General features: G+C 45.6%; 1 protein-coding gene across 1 annotated transcript in view; it reads right to left on the bottom strand.

Annotated features, from left to right (window-relative positions):
• Positions 1 to 17448, bottom strand: part of UTP25 (UTP25 small subunit processome component) — a 157171-nt gene that overhangs the window by 70625 nt on the left and 69098 nt on the right. Inside the window, exon 6 of the mRNA XM_086927824.1 lies at positions 4429 to 4517. Within this exon, the coding sequence (XP_086783950.1) occupies positions 4429 to 4517 (89 nt within the window). The remainder of the gene's footprint in view (positions 1 to 4428; positions 4518 to 17448) is intronic.

The raw sequence follows: 17448 nt of genomic DNA, 5'->3' as shown, positions 1-17448 counted from the left end.
ACTCACAATCTAACCCTAATATGGCGAGCTCAATGTTGTAGTTTCCGCTCTACTATGGAGCTTTGTTTTTAGAGGTTTTTTTTCCCCCAGTTTGGGTTCCCTCGTCCACTTTTCCCCATTGTGGCGTATTTGTTTTGTGATCCACGACCATGGTCCCCTCCTTGCTGGGGTTCTCCAACCGATGGAAATGCACAGCTCATGCCATTGCATCCCCTTCTCCCCTAGTTTAGATGCCACATAACTCTTAACTCTTAACTCTCTTAAAATCCTCCCCCTGAATGTGCGAGGACTGAATAATCCTATTGAACGTAGGGCCGTCCTCCACTATCTAGAACACTCCAAAGCCGGCATATGCCTCCTATGCACCTAACAAGGGACAAGAAAAATTCCTCAACGCTTTCACTGATGCAACAGCCACAATAGAACAACGTCTACTACTGGGGGCGACTTAAATGTTGTGTTTGACAACAGCTTCGACCGCTCCTGCCGGAGGACGGGCTTGACTGGCGCGCTCTCATCGGTTGGAAAGTTCCGCCTACAAGAACTGGGGCTTACTGATCTTTGGCGACATTTCCACCCTCACAGCCGCGCATACACTTTTTATTCAGGCACGCACAAAACCTATGCTAGATTGCCTACCTCCTTGTCTCTGCCCCACTACAGGCACTGGCGACAGACACTGAGATCATGACAGCTTCTCTATCAGACCACTCCCCAGTTATGGCCATTTTTGGGCTCCCACCAACCCAACAGCCCATAAGACACTAGCGACTCCGCGATTCATGCCTCCACCAACCCTCAATAGTGGACCAGATTCGGAAAGTCATTAAGAATTACCTTTCCCTCAATGCCAAAACTGATACTACCCTGGCGGTCCTTAAGGCGGTCATAAGGGGGGAATTCATAGCCATCTCCACAGCCAATAACCTCGAGCGCAGCTGCAAGCGGGCCGAACTCACTCAACGTGTTACAGATTTAGAGCAGAGGCATCAGTGGACTTGTCCCCACCAGGTCTGGCGACAGCTGTGCATAGAACGGAAACTGCTCGCAGCACTTTATCAAGACGGAGCTGAATTTGCAGCGCTCAGTCACTCATACTACACAGGCGGCGACAGGTGTGGCCGCCTACTAGCCCACAAGCTGAGGGAAGCCAGGCAAAAGCAGGGAGTTCAGGTCATCCGCTCTGCCAGGGACGAACTTTTCACAGAGGACTCTGCAATAGCTGAAGTCTTTAGAGAATTCTATGCTGGGTTGTATTCGAGTGAAACGTTGGACAATTACCTCAGTGCCGATTACATAGCAGCAGCCCACATGCCCTCTCTCACACCGGCGCAAGTCGATCCTTTAGATAGGGACATTAGGACAGAAGAAGTAATTAAAGCTATCTCACGTCTCAAGCTGGGCAAGGCCCCAGGGCCAGACGACTACTCAGCAGCCTTCTACAAGACTTTTGGCACCCTAGTGACAGGTTTGTTCAACTCCTTTGCACAGACCGGAGCTATCCCAGACGAGATGCTTGAAGCATCCATAGTAGTCATTTCAAAGCCCGGTAAAGATAAAACATCCTGTGGTGCATATAGACCAATAGCCCTTCTGAACATAGATATCAAACTTCACACCAGTATATAGCAACTCGCTTAGCACCAGATATGCCCCAATTGGTCCAACTGGACCAGGCGGGATTTATCCCACAGAGATAAACAAGTGATAACACCAAACGGGTCCTCCACTTAATTGAAAAGGCCTCTTGTACCCAAGGAGAGTACATGCTGCTGACCATCGACACAGAGAAGGCCTTTGACAGGGTGCACTGGCCGTATCTGGAGCAGATCCTCGTGCAAGTAGGCATCAGTGAGAAATTGCGCACTCAGATTCTTAACTGTTTTTGGTTTCCACAGGCAACGGTCCGAGTCAATGGCCACACGTCCTATCGCTTCCCCATTGGTAGGGGCACTAGACAGTGGGTACCCCCTAACTCCCCCACTATGCGCACTTTACATGGAACCCTTAGCACTACGGGTTTGGCATCACCCACTCATTTCTGGGATTAAGTATGGTAGAGACATACACACTATAAGCTTGTATGAGGATGACATCCTACTGTCCCTCTCAAATCCGATCCCCGCGTTACGATCTCTCCTCATTGAATTACATAGCTTTGCGCAAGCCTCTGAATTGAAGATCAATATGGACAAATCAGTAGCACTTAATATCTCTTTCTCTCCGCACACCTTTAAATCACACCCAAGAAGAGCACCCCGTAGAATGGTCATCCTCCTTGGTCCCATATTTGGGAATCCAATTGGCTCCCTCCCTACAGGTCACAGTTGAAATTAACTATTCAATATTTGTCTCCCATATACGCAAGGAGCTGGGCCAGTGGAAACATCACACTCTCTCTTGGCTCAGTAGAATTACGGCCACTACGATGACCATCCTCCCCCAGATCTTGTATTTATTTCAGACCTTGCCTCTTCGCCCTCCTTCACTTCAGGCTGGATCCAAAAGACCCAATCAGATCTTGCACAATTTCTTTGGCAGGGTCACAAGCCTCGGTTCAAACATGCAATAGCCATCCTCCCGCCGGAAAAGGGGGGGCTCAGGATGCCTTTCCTCCAACTATATTTCTACGCCTCGCAATTCAGATACTTAGTAGAATGGCACCGTTTAGAATCAGAGAAACACTGGCTGTTTCAAGATCAGGCCATAGCCGCCATGCCTCTCCAAGGCATTTGTTTTCTTCGTAAATCACACAGATCCCCTAATCTTTATGCATCATTTATCACAAACACAACTATGGAAGACTGGGACCGCACTAACGCTGCCCATAACTGGACCACCTTTCACTCACCCCTTACCCCACTCTTTGATAACCCAGAATTCCAGCCAGGCATGGGTGTGTTGACCTTTCGTGCATGGCGCCTCACTGCATGTTGATCCCTGGGCCGCCTTTTCGACCTAGAAGGGATTATCCCATTCCCACAACTTAAAGCGGACTATAACCTCGCCGAATCGGAACGCCTGCCTTACTTACAACTTCCATCACTGGGCACTCCACCTGCATATCAAACCTTAGGCCAAACGCCTGACCCCCTACGAAAAATGGCTCATCACCCGCACATCTGATAAAAAAATAATCTCCGACCTTTATAAAATGCTATTGGCAACAAATATGCACACATACAACACCAGCCGAGTACGGTGGAAACGAGACTTCGTCAGGACACTTGGCCACAAAGAATGGGAGGGTATATACTACAGGGCCCGACACTCAGCATATCACATGGGACTCACAGAGATGCTGACTAAAATAGACACATATTGGTATTACACACCGGAACGCCTGCACCACTTCGACCCGCGACAAAGCACCGACTGCTGGAGGGGCTGCGGGAACATGGGCACCCTGGTGCATCTTCTATTGGTCTGCGAATATATCCAACCATACTGGTCACAGGTGCTGGATGAAGTAGACACCCATTTCGAGACACAGCTTCCGAGATCCTATTGGGACTGACCAATCCCTTAACATATCCGCTTAAAACCCGGAGAGGCCGACTGATTGCCGTTGCATTGGGCACAGCCACACAGAACATCCTGACTCACTGGCGCACTCCCCCGGCCCCCACATTTTCGGGCTGGCTACAGCGGCTGTGGCAGGTATTGGGTATGGAGAAATTAACTCTCACACTAGCGGGAAAGGGGTCTGTCTTTCAAGAACTTTGGCAGCCCTTTTTGACCCTCCTCACATCGGAGTTTCGGAAACTGACATGTCCCAGATACCGCAGGCTACGCCGTCTTTCAGACACACAACGCCCTCATCATGATGCCCCACAACAACATACGCAGCCACACTGACTTCCATATTATTCCTTCTTCCCCCCCCTTTTCTCTTTTTGTTAGTGGACAAGGGGGGTGGGGGTGGGTGGAGGGAATGTTAGATTAATGTCATTTGTTTTTCCCATTTCTTCTTTACCTTTTCTTCCCTTGTGTACAGTTGACCCGCTCCGAGCATTTTACCTCTGTAATGCTATTATTTAAGACAATTGTCAGTATCGCATTGATCCCATGGAGCTGGAGGTGTTGTTTGTTATTGCTCGAAAATGTAATAAAAGATTTAAACCATAAAAAGAAAACCTTCTGATGCTTGCACCAGAAGGATTTTCTTCAGCAATGTATCGGACGAACCTCTCACGTTCACTCCATCAGAGAGGTAGTGCAGCTAAGGACACAGGCTGGTCAGTTGCACTAAACAGGTCAAATCAGCCCAAAAGATCCATATCCGTTTTCCAGAAAACACACAAATGCATTATAAGAATTGTATGAAGTTCACAGAATCTCTGAATTTACATTTTGTTCAATTAAATAAAAAACAAATTATATTTGTATTAGAAAACGGAGACTAGTGTCCTTGAGACAGTACAGTACCTTTAGTTGGCTTGTTGCTTTAGAAGCACTTGTAATCTTTCTTATGTCATCTTCATCAAGTTCTGAGTCCAGGTGTTGTTTAAATGGATCTGGAGATTAGCAAGAACAATACAGCTATTACAAAACTGAAATGTGCAAAGGTTCATCACAATCAAATTCAATCTACCTTGTCATATTGGTAGCAACTGCACAATGAAACACTAAAAATATCCAGATCACACAATCACTAGACATTACACATATGCAGACAAACAATGAGATTGCCATAACATGCATTAAACTGCCTAGTTGTTGTGGACTTGGGGCCCATTATCATTATATTAGACTTGCTTCAATTAGTGGACAGATTGAGAGCCTCAATAAAAGCAACAAAAGAATCTACTAAACGCTGTAACCCCAGCACAGTTCTGAGATCAGAACCTCGTTATCCGCATACAATAAGGTAGGTATGGGACGCTTCTCCATGCACTGGAAATCCACGTTGCTCAACAGAAGGGAACTTTCCAGTCGTTAACCTATGAAATAAAAAGAAATGGGCCCCAAATGCAACCCTGACATACCCACCTCTTTAACTCCTTCGCTGCGGCGGCTATTCTGCCGCAGCGCTAACGGTCGCGGGCGGGCCCGCGGCTGACCCGCGCTGGTGACAGAACCGTTCCGTCACGGCCACGCCCGCTTAATTAAACCCGCCGCGCAGGCGCGAAATCATCGCCGCGCAGGCGCGGCGGCCGGGCCGTGACGGAACCGTTCCGTCACCAGCACAGCACAGCCCACCCGAGGGGCGTGACGGAACGGTCAGCAGCGTCGAACAGGTTAACCTGAAATGACTTTGTGCAGGGACCATCACAATTGTAGTGGATCCTAGCAGACATGTTTGAATGCAGGTCCCCAAGGAATAGGGAATTGTGGTCCAAATCCATAGATAACAGAATAGCGCACAGCTTGGCCTGATCGACTCTTTTGAAGGCAGATGCACGGTCCATTAACACCAGGTGGAGTGACCCTGATCTTGCAGCTACATATTTGCTCACAATAAGATGTGAATTCGGGCACTGTTCACTGGTAGTATAAATCCGTACAGGAGATCAGATAAAATATTATTCTCCTCAGCCTAGGTTAAAAATCTGTTCAGTCTCACCCTCCCCACCATCCTTATAACATATTCTATTAATGAGATAAGGCAACAGCAATGGGGGCTGCTTTACCACCCTTTTTAAAAACGCGAATGATCACTGAGGAGGACCATGCTCGCTGGATGACTCAATTTTCTTAAACCGAATGGCAACAAAAATGAAATTCTATTAATCAGCAAAACAGATAAAACATTTGCAATGGTCTCTTGCCTTCTGCTTTCGGTACTGGTACAGCTACCTTAGCCACAGTTAAGAACAAATCTCTGGATGTTCTTCTGAAACCTCGCAAATCTGCCTTGAATAAGCTGCAAACAATTCATATCTTTGCTTTTCGAGTAGCCTGCAGGTTAAAGAAATCTAATCATGTCACTTGAGCTCAAACCTGTTTAAATTGATTTTCAGTGAAACAGAGAATTGTTTTTATGATGGTGTCCTATGCGCCAAGTAATCACCACTACAAAAAGAACAACTGATGGACAGAATGTTAAATAATGTCAAACATTCACCCAGTACAGAGATCTGGACCTACATCCATCATAGATGTGCTCCCCATGCCATTCCAGTTTAAACCCAGCAATTTGCAAATCAGACTTGACCCTGCTCCCCATGGGAATAGTCCAGCTTGAACTGGCAATCTAGGTCCTCCCTGGACTGAGGACAAGCATCCTGGAACCGGTTTCGGGGTATCACCCCCTCATTAGCCAGGCTAGCTTGACTCCAGTGGCATGGAGAGCACGGGACCTATGTCTGGGCATACCCGTCCCATTCAGGGTAATAAATGCAAAAAGAACAATTGATGAAGAGAATGTTGAACAATGTCATACATTCACCCCAGCACAAAGATCTAGACCTAAATCCATTCTTTTTGCTCCCCATGCCATTCCAGCCATATGCAAATCAGTCTTGACCCTGCTGCCCATGGGAAGAGTCCAGCCCAAACTGCCAGGCCAGGTCCTCCCTGGACCGGAAATAAGTATCCTGGCACCAGTTTCGGAGTATCACCCCATCATCAGCCAGGCCAGCTTGACTCCAGAGCCATGGACAGCACATGACTTACGTTTTGGCATACCCATTCCCCTCTGGGTGACAAATGCAAAAATCACCACTGGCATCAAGGTTCAAGCTTTATAATCCAGTACAAAGTCTACAGTACACAATCTAAATTTCAGTTACTGCTTTCTATCGCTCGTGTTAAGAGAGCTACAGTTTGTGGTTGAGTTGTTTTCTTGCTTGATCCTTAACTTTGGAATAACTTTACTTTGCATGTCAAATCTAGTACATCCTTCAGGAAGTTGCCTCTTTATATAGTGAACCAAAAAGAAGTACATTGAGTCCAGGCAAACCCCAAAAGAATTACAGCTGCACAAATTACACCCCAAATTCTCTTTTGTGGTAGTGTGGATGAGCAGTTACGCATAACAAAGGGTAGTGAGTACTAAGCATTTATTACAATTACAAATTAAGTAAATGAGACACACTCGATAACAAAATCCAACACCAATTAATAAAAATAACAAACTTAAATTTTAATTTAGATACCAAGATCATTCAAATCAGGTATGTACTTTTTGAGATATGAATATTTACAGTTTTCAAAAGTTGACAGTGCAATTTCTGGATTGGTAATGTTATCCTATGAGACAAAAACATGTACTGAATTGGAGTACTTAACAGCGACTTACAGGGCTGTTCTTCCGACTACAGGTGAGTAGGGGTGCAAGGTCCAATGCTACACCAAAAGGTCGCCTCAGGAGGCTCTGGGGCATCCGGGTGCAGGGCAGTGTCATGGCGTTGGGTGTCCCTTTCACTTCAATGGGGAACAGTGCAGTTGGAAACAGGCTGCATGCTGGGACTGAGAGACCAGTCTGGGAGAACCCACAAGGGGGGCTCAACCAGTGAGATGCTTCGGCACGAGGGAAGACCTTTGGTCAACTTCTCCTAGGGCTTTGGGGCTTGGGTACAGTGTGGTCTTTTAGTGTAGTGTAGTTTCTATATTCCCAAGAGGCTCTGTGCATTGGAATAACATACTATAGATTAGACGTAGGACTGAGGTCGACTAGGTCTCTATCGTATATATTAGACTTAATAGTGCATGGCAGCTAGCTCAGAGGTCACTAGAAACTTTCTCGAATAAACAAGAAGGGATTAGTTTCTGACAACCGCATAAACATGATAACTTTGTTTCCCCAGGATAAGGAACGTTTCTCTAGAGTCGCGGAAACAATAGATAGCTATTTTACTCAGTCAACCGTGCATGCTTCGTTTCACCAGAGGTGCTGAGAAAATAGAGAGACAGGCGTTTTCAAAAAATATTTATTGAACAGTCTTCTTTCTCAAGTATAAGAAATGTACTGCTACAATCGTAATACTGGTTATAAAGTACAAGGCATATAATACGAACAGTATTATAAAGTAGTACTGTAAAAGCATGATATGGTTTCTAAGACATAAGTTGCCTTAAAACATTTAAAATACATACAGTACTCAACTGGTGCTTCTAAAATACGCCTACCCCGGTGTACCTAACCTAAGTCTAGAACGAGGGAAGGAGTAAGTGAGGAAAAGCTTAAGTTTAGTATTTTTCTGCCAAGGATCTATCCAAGAATTCTCTAAGGGTCTAATCAGCTCCGTATCTTGGTTTTAGAATGAAGGAGGTCTTGTATCTCTCTCTCAGGACTCTATTTCCCAGCAACCCGCAAGGGTAGCCTGGAAACACTGGAGCTGGATTTCTCGGCAAGAGAAAAGACAGCGTCTCTCAGTGCGTCAGCTGGAGGGTCGGCTTCCTTCGGCACTTGCTGCTGCAGGGCGTCAGGCAAGTAGTTAGTCGATCTGCTCCAAACCACTGTATGTTTGTCTGGGCAAATGTAGGCATATTTATACTTTGAAAGTGCCGAGTTTGACGTATGATTGGACTTAATAACGTAACTCAAAGACCCAGTTCTGTGAAAACTCCATGATTTCCTAGATAAATTAGTATTCAGGCGAGGGGGAAGTCCCTAGCTGCTGAAGGCGGGTTTCTCTAGGAAATCGTTGCTGATTCTCGGAACTTAGTGGAAGTAGCAATGCCATATTTGGGCTGCATAGGCTCAGTATAAATATGGTAATGATTCTTATGCCTATATAAGGATCGGATAATTTATACCTATATAAGGGCATGAATCCGGAAAATTACACTAGGGTCCTAGATTCATTTACAACATTAGTGTCAGGTTCAGAGCTGGAGTTTCTCGTGGTTGGAGGGGGTCCTGCAGAAAAAGGGTTCAGGCGGTGACTGGAAGTCCAGTCTGGCCAAATGCAAGGATGGGCTCTGCTCTAGTGAGTCTTGGCAACCTGTTGGCACCATCACCTCCCTTGGACTCAGGTTCTAGGGCGTGGGTGCAGATGTGATTTGAGGCGTTGGGCGGCGGCATTGAAGATTCACTCTATGTCTTTGTTTCTGCTGCAGAGGAACAAACAGAACAGCTGGGCCACTCTTGATGTGGGTCTCACTGTCCCTGAAGTCCCTTACCGTGCATGTCGGTCTTCCTCAGTGTTGGTGTCCGGACTGGATATAACAAGCCTTGGCTGCTGCAAGGGGTCCAGCACCCCAGGTATTGGTGATGTACGACTCTGGTCGGTCCTGGTGTCCCCACACTTGAAGGGAGGACCAATCTGGCCTGTAAGAGCACAGTTAGCTCTTTCTGGGCAGCTGCTGCATCAGTAGTGTTGTGTAGTTCCTATAAACCTACGTAGGATCTGCGCATTTAGACAACATAGCCTGTGGGATTGGTGTCCAGACTGATTCCAGATACACCCACCGGATATGTTTGCCTGTATACCAGCTAGCTCACAGTGCCACTGTAAACCCCTCTTACCAAAGAAAGAATAGTTCTCGGCAACTATAGAACATGACAACTCTGGCCCATCAGGGATCGTGGAAACAGTACAGTACTTTTTTGCTCAGTCACTCGAGCTCACTTTTTCTCAGAGAGATACACAAAATAAACAGCGGGGACGTTTTCAATAAGCATTTATTGAACCAGGGTCAATCTAGTGTAAAAAAACAACCATTAGACAGAAACAGATATAAATGATTATAAGCACCAACAGGATTGTAGATTTCTACCATAGTGCTAAAACAATGAATACAGGCAAGTATAAAAATACGTGACAGTAATAATGCGTACTCCTACGATGCGACCTGGACTAGATGTACCTAAGTGTACCTAGCATGTTTGTAGGTGTAGAGCCAAGAATCCCTTAGGATAAAGTCAACCCCATTACCTGAAGTGAGAGACTGTGGGACCCCCATCTTGGTCTCGAGATGGACAGCCCGCGAGGGATGTCAAACCACTGCGAGCTGGAGTGTCTGCGTCCAAGAGCCTCAGCATCAGTGTGTCGGCATGGAAGTCCTTTTTCTCCTCTCCTTGCCTCAGCAAAGATATGGTGCTTATATACCCAAAGTGGTACCCTCAGGCGATCTACCTTGTTGTGTCATGTCGGACTGGGATGACGGAAGGAATGACCCTAATACATAGTTATTATACAGGAGATGATAGTCCTACTGAGATTACCAGGAATCCTCATGCATAATGAATGAGGCTAGTTTTCTGAGAAAACCCCATGTCATTTAAGCAGTACCGTAACTAGGTAAAAGGTCAGTACCAAGAACCGTTATGTAGTGTAATGGCAGGGGAACTATAGGTGAAAGGTTTGGTTACTACCAGAGCCTATATCAGGGCACCTGTATGAAATATGACAGTAGTCAGCGTAGGCGGGAGGTTGGTTTATCAGGCATTGCTTCTTTGGAGCCTGCAGCTGCAGGGGAGTAGCTCCTCTATTCCAAAGGAGTTTCTTTCGCGATTGGCGAAGCACTGAAAGCCGCCCAGATTACTTGTAGTCTGCACAGCAGCAGAACGAGTAGGTTGCTTCAAGAGGGATGGGTGCAGGAAGCAGGCTGGAAGGGTTGGCGCCACGTAGGTCATGCTCCTCGGTGGTCTGGTTAGCAGTTTTCTTCTTTGTCCACTTCTTTTTGTCCATCGAAATCTGAAGTCTTGGTATCAGGGGGTCACCTTCATACTCAATTTAGGGGCATTAAGAAAAGTGAGGGGTAGTAGCCAATGGGCTACTTAACCCTGGGTTCACTGCACCCCCTAGATGACCACTTCATTTAGAGAATGGGCATCACCCTGTCCCAGAATTCCTAATTTCACCACGCACAAGATGGTGGAATTCTTAATTTCACTTCAAAACTGGTCACACTAGAGGTGTATCCAGCCTGGCAGTGTAACACACCTCTTGCCTAGTTAATTTTCTAGCCTGTCCTGGTGCCAGATGGGTGCAGGGGGTGGCATTTCCTGTGTCTGGGAAACCTTGGTGATATGCTGATTTACCAGCATTCTTGGAGGAGGTGATAACACCTCTTTCCAGAGAAAGCCTTGTTCTTGACCTCCTGAGAGCGAGAGCTCGCACGCCTGGGGGTCAGAAACGTGGCTGTGGTGGCAGGCTGGACAGACCCAGTCAGCCAGAACACTAGAGGGCAAGTAGATTTCAAGGGGTACCTCTAAAGTACACCTCTGGATGCATGTATTGATAAATGCAATCAGTGTGGGTTTATTAATATGAGGTATCCAACACCACAGGTTTCAATGAAGCCATTATGTAGCTGGGAAACTCATTCTGATCAGTGCCTAGTACATACCTTAAGATGGCTCCCCTGTTCACTGGTACGGTCAGTAACTCAAATGGCCAGCAGATGGGTATCTGCTCATGCAGAGATATCCTCACTTGTAATATAGTCTACCCTGCCTTGGAGCTGTAAGGCCTGCTGTAGGGGTGACTTACAAATATTACATGCAGTGTTAGGGGACAAGCACACAAGTGTGTACCATGTCGTGTTTTCACTATTTGGAGCACCTTGTCATGCAGCCTGTAGTGGCAGTCTTTATGGGGTTGGTGCTGGGTCACTTAGAGTGACACAAGATACGCTGCAGCTCTTAGGGACTCTCTTTAGTACCTATGCCCTAGGTACCAGAGGTACCACTTACTAGGGACTAACTGAGGTTCTAAAGGCGTCGTCACTTGGGGATCAACTGACCAGTTATCTTGTTATGGGGAAACAACACTGGCACCGGGGACCTGGTTAGCAGGAACCCCGTGCACTTCAGTCAAAGTTGCATTAAACCAGAGAAAAAGTGTGGGAATATGGGAGGGAGGACTGGGAGGGACTACTGCAACAAAAAACTATTTTCTACACATCCTACTTTTCTTTTAGAAAGGCTTTGAAACCCTTTCTATTCTGCTCATTACACAGTGGTTCCTTTGCTTAAATACCACTAAGCTTTGCTGTTCATAGTGCAAAGAGACAGTGAATGTTGCGCTTCACAAATCCACTCCATTCCATTAAATTCCGACTAAGGGAGCACTTGTGCAAGAACCTCTTCCACCTGCTATGATTTAAGCGGTTTTTCTATTTGTCTTCATGTGTAATTTGACAACACAGTAATGCTCGAGTGAGTGACACTTTTGGGCCTGTCAATCTTTCCCTGAGGGTGGGGAGCAGCAGTAGATCAGAAGGGTCTCCCACACTTTCATCACATTGTGTGCGTCTTTGGCTGCTTCTTCATTTTTAAGCAACCCATGACCTTCATGGGGGCAGATCTGTGTTGTAAGAGACTCAATTCGATAAAGCCACAGTTTTGTGAAACCAGTCTATCCACATTCACAAAATTGATGGGAATTTTAGATTCACACTCTCTCATTCCTCAGAATCTATGTTGTGCTTTTGCTGTTGCTATAATGCCTCAGAAAATCTGCATCAATAGATTTGATAGAATTTAGTTTAGTGCTTCTAAAAATAAATGCAAACAAAATGGCATTGCAATACTTTTTAATTAGAACAGAAAAGCTGATGCCTTTAGTTGCCATCTGTTACAGGTTAATAGACTTGTCTGGTACATACCATATGGCTGCTGCCAGGCATATAATTGTACAGAACTACCAGAAGGTAAAATTACATTTTCATGGAGGACATTTTGCTTATTTATACACGGAATATCAAGTAGCATTCCAATACATTAAAATAGTACTTTAACCACATCCCGGCTTCCTCGTACCAGCAGAGCAGGTCCTTGTGCCAGCTCTCCTTGTGAGTTCTCCCGTCCAGCTTGCTCGCAGTCCGCTACCCTTTGCTGCCTGTCTACCTGCTGCCCTCTGTTTGTGCCTCCTCTGCTCATTTTGTGCTCCATTCTGCCTTTTCTGCTTGTTTTTCTGCCCCCTGCGTTGCCTTTTCCTGCTTGTTTTCTGCCCTTTGCTTTGCCTTTGCTGCTCGCTCATTTTTCTGCCCTCTCTTTTGCTTTTATCAGCTTCATTCCACCCTCTTATCACTGTTTCCTCAAGACATGGCTTTTCGATGGAGACCTCGTGCCCCAGTGTCCAGATACTCACAGAGGTGACACTGCTGCGCTCTGGAAATGCAAATTGATGATGTATATGCATACATATGTCAGAAAACGATGTACCAAAGTCACTACAGCTCTTTTAATACACTATTATCTGTAACCTGGCATCCCTGGTGAGTTTTTCTATCTAACGTTTTGCTATTTTTGCTGGCCTGAGGACTCTGCACACTTTACCACGGCTAACCAGTGCTAAAGTGCTTGTGCTCTCCCTAAAGCATGTTAGATTGGTTTGTGCCCAATTGGTGATTTAATTTACTTGCAAGTCCCTAGTAACGTAGCACTGCCTGCGCCCAAGGCCTGTAAATCAAATAAATACTACTAGTTGGTCTGCAGCACGTATGGTGCCACCAACTTAAGTAACACTTTAAACAGGTCTGAGGCCTGCCACTGCAGCCTGCAAATGCAGTTTTAAACTGCCATGTCAACCTGGCAAAGTAAACTTTTTACCGGGCCCAAACCTTCTTTTTTAATACATATAAGTCACCCCTCGGTAGGCCTTTGACAGCCCAGAGGACAGGGTGCAATGTATTTAACCACATTGCTGCGGTGGTAATTTTTCTGCTGTGCGGCTTTTTTCCAAAAGCCGCGTTACATGACGAGCTCAGCTCGTCATCAGCACACGACCACCGTGGCTGATGACGAGCTCAGCTCGTCATCAGCAGCGAAGGGGTTAAAAAGTAGGACATGCACGTTTAAGTTCTACATGCCCTGGTATGAAAAACACCAAAATCCGGTTTTCAATGTAATTTCTAAATGTGAATAGGTACCAGTTCATGTTTGGTGTCTCTGGCATTGGAATTTAAAATCCTAACTTATGGCAAAGTCAAATTTTAAATTACAAATTTGAAAATAACACTTTTAGGAAGTTGGCATTTTTTTGCCTTAGCCATTTCGTGACTGTAGCCTGTATCTGGGTCACATGACTAGGAGTGGGTGAGGGTTGAGTTTTGTGTATTCCTCCTCGACTGCCAGCCACACACAATTGGGAGCTTAGGTGTGACTAGATGGGCCATCACAGGCAGGATGGGGGGAGCTGGGCTCAGCTCCACTTACACTACACTAAGGGCTCCAGAGCCAGGAAGGCAGGTCACTTACACAATTCAAAGGCATGCCTCTAGAAGCTTCTCCCCACTTCAAAGGCACAACTGGGTATAAATACTGGACCTCAGACACCACCTCTTCAGTATACTTCTGGTCCTATGGATACTCCACTAAAAGAACTGTCACTCTGCTGGACTGCTGCTCTGAAGGACTGTTGCTCTGCTGTGCTGACCTGCTTCCCTCTTGCCTGGGTGAAAAGGACTAGAGCTGTATCTCTTGAACCCAGAAAGACTTCAAGTGCTAGTTGACTGGCCTCCTGATCTGAAGCCTCAGGTACATAATAGGCTTCCTACAGCCTTACACCTGCAAATGAACTCTGCCATCTGTGAGTCTACCCTGCCAAGTGGTGCCACCCAAGACTCGTACCCTTGTAAGTGGGCTTAAGATGCTCTGCCAGCTTGTTCATCCAGCGGAACAGATGCATTTTATTTGCTGTGCAGCGCAACCCTGAGGAGAACAGACACATCTCCGCTGCTGCATGGATTGGACCCGTCGCAAAGACCCGTATTGCCATACAGCCTGCAAAGCCTTCGGAAGCACCACTACGCAACGCATCCTTGGCGCAGGCCTTCACATCTCTAGTCAATGGCAGCCTCAATTACGATGCCTGACTCCGCATTGCAGCTCCTTTGAACCAACACATCGCCTGAATGCGCAGAGCACTCTCAATGCCAGACTTTGCATCATAAGCCCTGTCCATGGGATCCTCAACAACGATGCAGCCTCTCACATTGCATCCTTGTAACTTCTCAGAACCAACGCATCGCTTCAGCTGAACAGTGTATCTTCGACACGGATCCTCACAACAAACTGCAAACCTGGATTTAAGGTACTCTGTTCAGTGGGCCTAAGTGGGCCCCTGTAGTCAGCCCACGATCGGCCTGAACTTGTGACTTTGTCCTGGTCTGGAGCAACCAGATATCCACAGTTGGCACTTTGTGCTTTTTGGTGTTATTTTCACTAAAACCTTTAAAATTGGATTTCTTCAGTCCTCCTGATTGGATTTTTGATGTTTTGGTCTTGTTTTATTTAATCAAGAAAGTTACATTTTTCTAACTTGGTGTGGTATCCAGAGGGATGCGCATACATTAATTTATAGTTGGTGTGTGGCTAACCCTGACCAGGAATGTGGTTGCTGCTTTACCAGGTCTCGTACCACAGCCAACCAATAACTCAATTTCTCACACCCACTATGTAAGGTACTGATACATTTCTCATACAGAAACCAGAAACGATACGGAGCAGTGCTCCTCCTATAGACCAAAAGCCTTTCTTAAGGTCAATTTAAAACTATTCACAACAGTGCTGACAAATAAGATTGGCCATCATTCTACTATTACTAACTGATCCAACCAAGTGAGGTTTATATAAGATAGGCAAGGCAGCGATAATGTTAGAAGAGTTGCCCATTCAGTTGAAAAGTTGAATCACAAAAACATGCCAGCGCTCCTTCTGAGCCTGAATGCCAAACAAGTCATTTGACATCGTCAGTGAATACTAGCTAGCAATGCTTCTAACCCACATTAACTTTGCCCCTAAAATACTACAGTGGTCCTTTACCAGCTATAAAAATCCAGGGGCTCGAGTTAGAGTAAACAGCATGTCCTCCCCCCACCCGCTCTTGAACTTTTCTTCTTCTAACAGCTACCAGGCAGGGATTTCCACTTCCACTCTCGCCACTTTTATTCAATCTAGCCGTAAAACCACTGGCGGTCACCACAAGGCAAGAGAAAAGTGTCCGGTGCATAGACTTGGAAGGCAGGAGTACAGAATATGCTGGTTTGCAGATGGTTTGCCCCTGACACTGTCTGAGCTATATTTGCTACACTGACTAACTGTGAAGTGGTCTCCGGCTTCAAGATCAACAACACTAAATTTGACCCTATTGAAGGCCACCCAGGAACAAAAGAAGTACTTTAGCTGAAACATCACCAAGTCAGTCGACCCCTAGTGCCAGGTGACTGGGGCTAAAAAAGCAAATCAAAAGCAACCTGCAAAGCACGTCCTCCCTCTACATTTCCTGGTTGTGCCAGATCCAGGTCTTCAAAATGAAAATTCTCCTGGGCCTGTTGTGTCCCTTCCAACGTCTACCATTGCCAATCTCTGAAGAACAGCAGAAGATACTATAAGGGGGTGTAATGCAGTTTGGAGGGGAGGTGGGAGAGCCAGGGTAACCCGAAGAATCCTCTGGGAACTTTGAAATAAAGGCAGCCCACCGTAAAGCCGTAGAGGAATGGATCACTATTGAATCTGAGGAAAATGGCAGTTCACAAATACAATAGTGGTGGGTAGGAACCTGTCGAACCACCCATGGATGGCAAAACACTTACAGCCCGCCAATACTTTTCTTTCCATTCCAGTCAGGGAGGTTAAGAGGATATGAGATAAACTATCTGGTAATAAAAAGATTAGGACCTTCCCATCTCCCAGGACCCCCATACACTTGAACACCAATTTTTCTCCAACTGTGATGGGGAGCAGTTTACACTGGAGACAGTAGGATGGAATTCCAGAAAGCAACATACAATACAATACAAAAAAATGAACAAAAATTGCTTTTAAGTGCTAGTACCTCAGCCAATAAAAACCAGGAATATACGTGAAAGAAGAACATAGCGAAGAGAATGGGTACATTTCTAGTTCTGATTAAAGAACCAGGTTTTGAGGTTTTTCAGAAATAACAGATGGTTTGATGTGGACCGAGGTTTTACAGGGAATTTGTTCCATAATTTGTCTCTTGCAACTGCCATGGAGCAACCTTCTCTCCTAGTTTGCCAGAAAGTGGAAAGGAGTATGAAAAAAGAACTAGAAGATCTTATGGATCTTGCCAGTGAATAAAACAAACAGTTTCTGTAAAATACAAGGAACCAAATTGTGGACAGCTCTGTGGATGTGTATCAAGATTTTAAACTGAATCCTATTTTCAATGGGCATCTAGTGGATGTCTCTTAACTTAGAAGATATAGAGCAATGTCTAGGGAGAATGAATAATAGTTTGGCCACCGAGTTCTGAACCAACTGAATTTCTGAAAAGCTTTTTAAAGCAAATTAGAGTAACCCAATCTGAAGGTTCAAAGAGCATGAATCACAGTTATTTTTCCACCCTTAACAGCAAAAATAACCTACGACAAAACAGATAGAAGGAACTGCAAGCATTTGGTGTTTAAAAGAGTGTTAGGCATCAAATTTAACACCAAGGTTTTGACCACTTCTATTTGTGAAGGTGGTGGTCTGATTTCAGTTGGCAACCAATGGGAATTCCTAGATTGCTAGATTTTTCCCAATATCAGCAGCTCTATATTATATTAATTGAGTTTTAAATGATCCTCATTCATCCAGGCAGAATG

This window comes from Lissotriton vulgaris, chromosome 6, assembly GCF_964263255.1.
Source record: "Lissotriton vulgaris chromosome 6, aLisVul1.2, whole genome shotgun sequence".
Lineage (NCBI taxonomy): Eukaryota > Metazoa > Chordata > Amphibia > Caudata > Salamandridae > Lissotriton > Lissotriton vulgaris.
The sequence above is the reverse complement of the archived record's forward strand: the minus strand, read 5'-3'. Positions and strand labels throughout refer to the sequence as shown.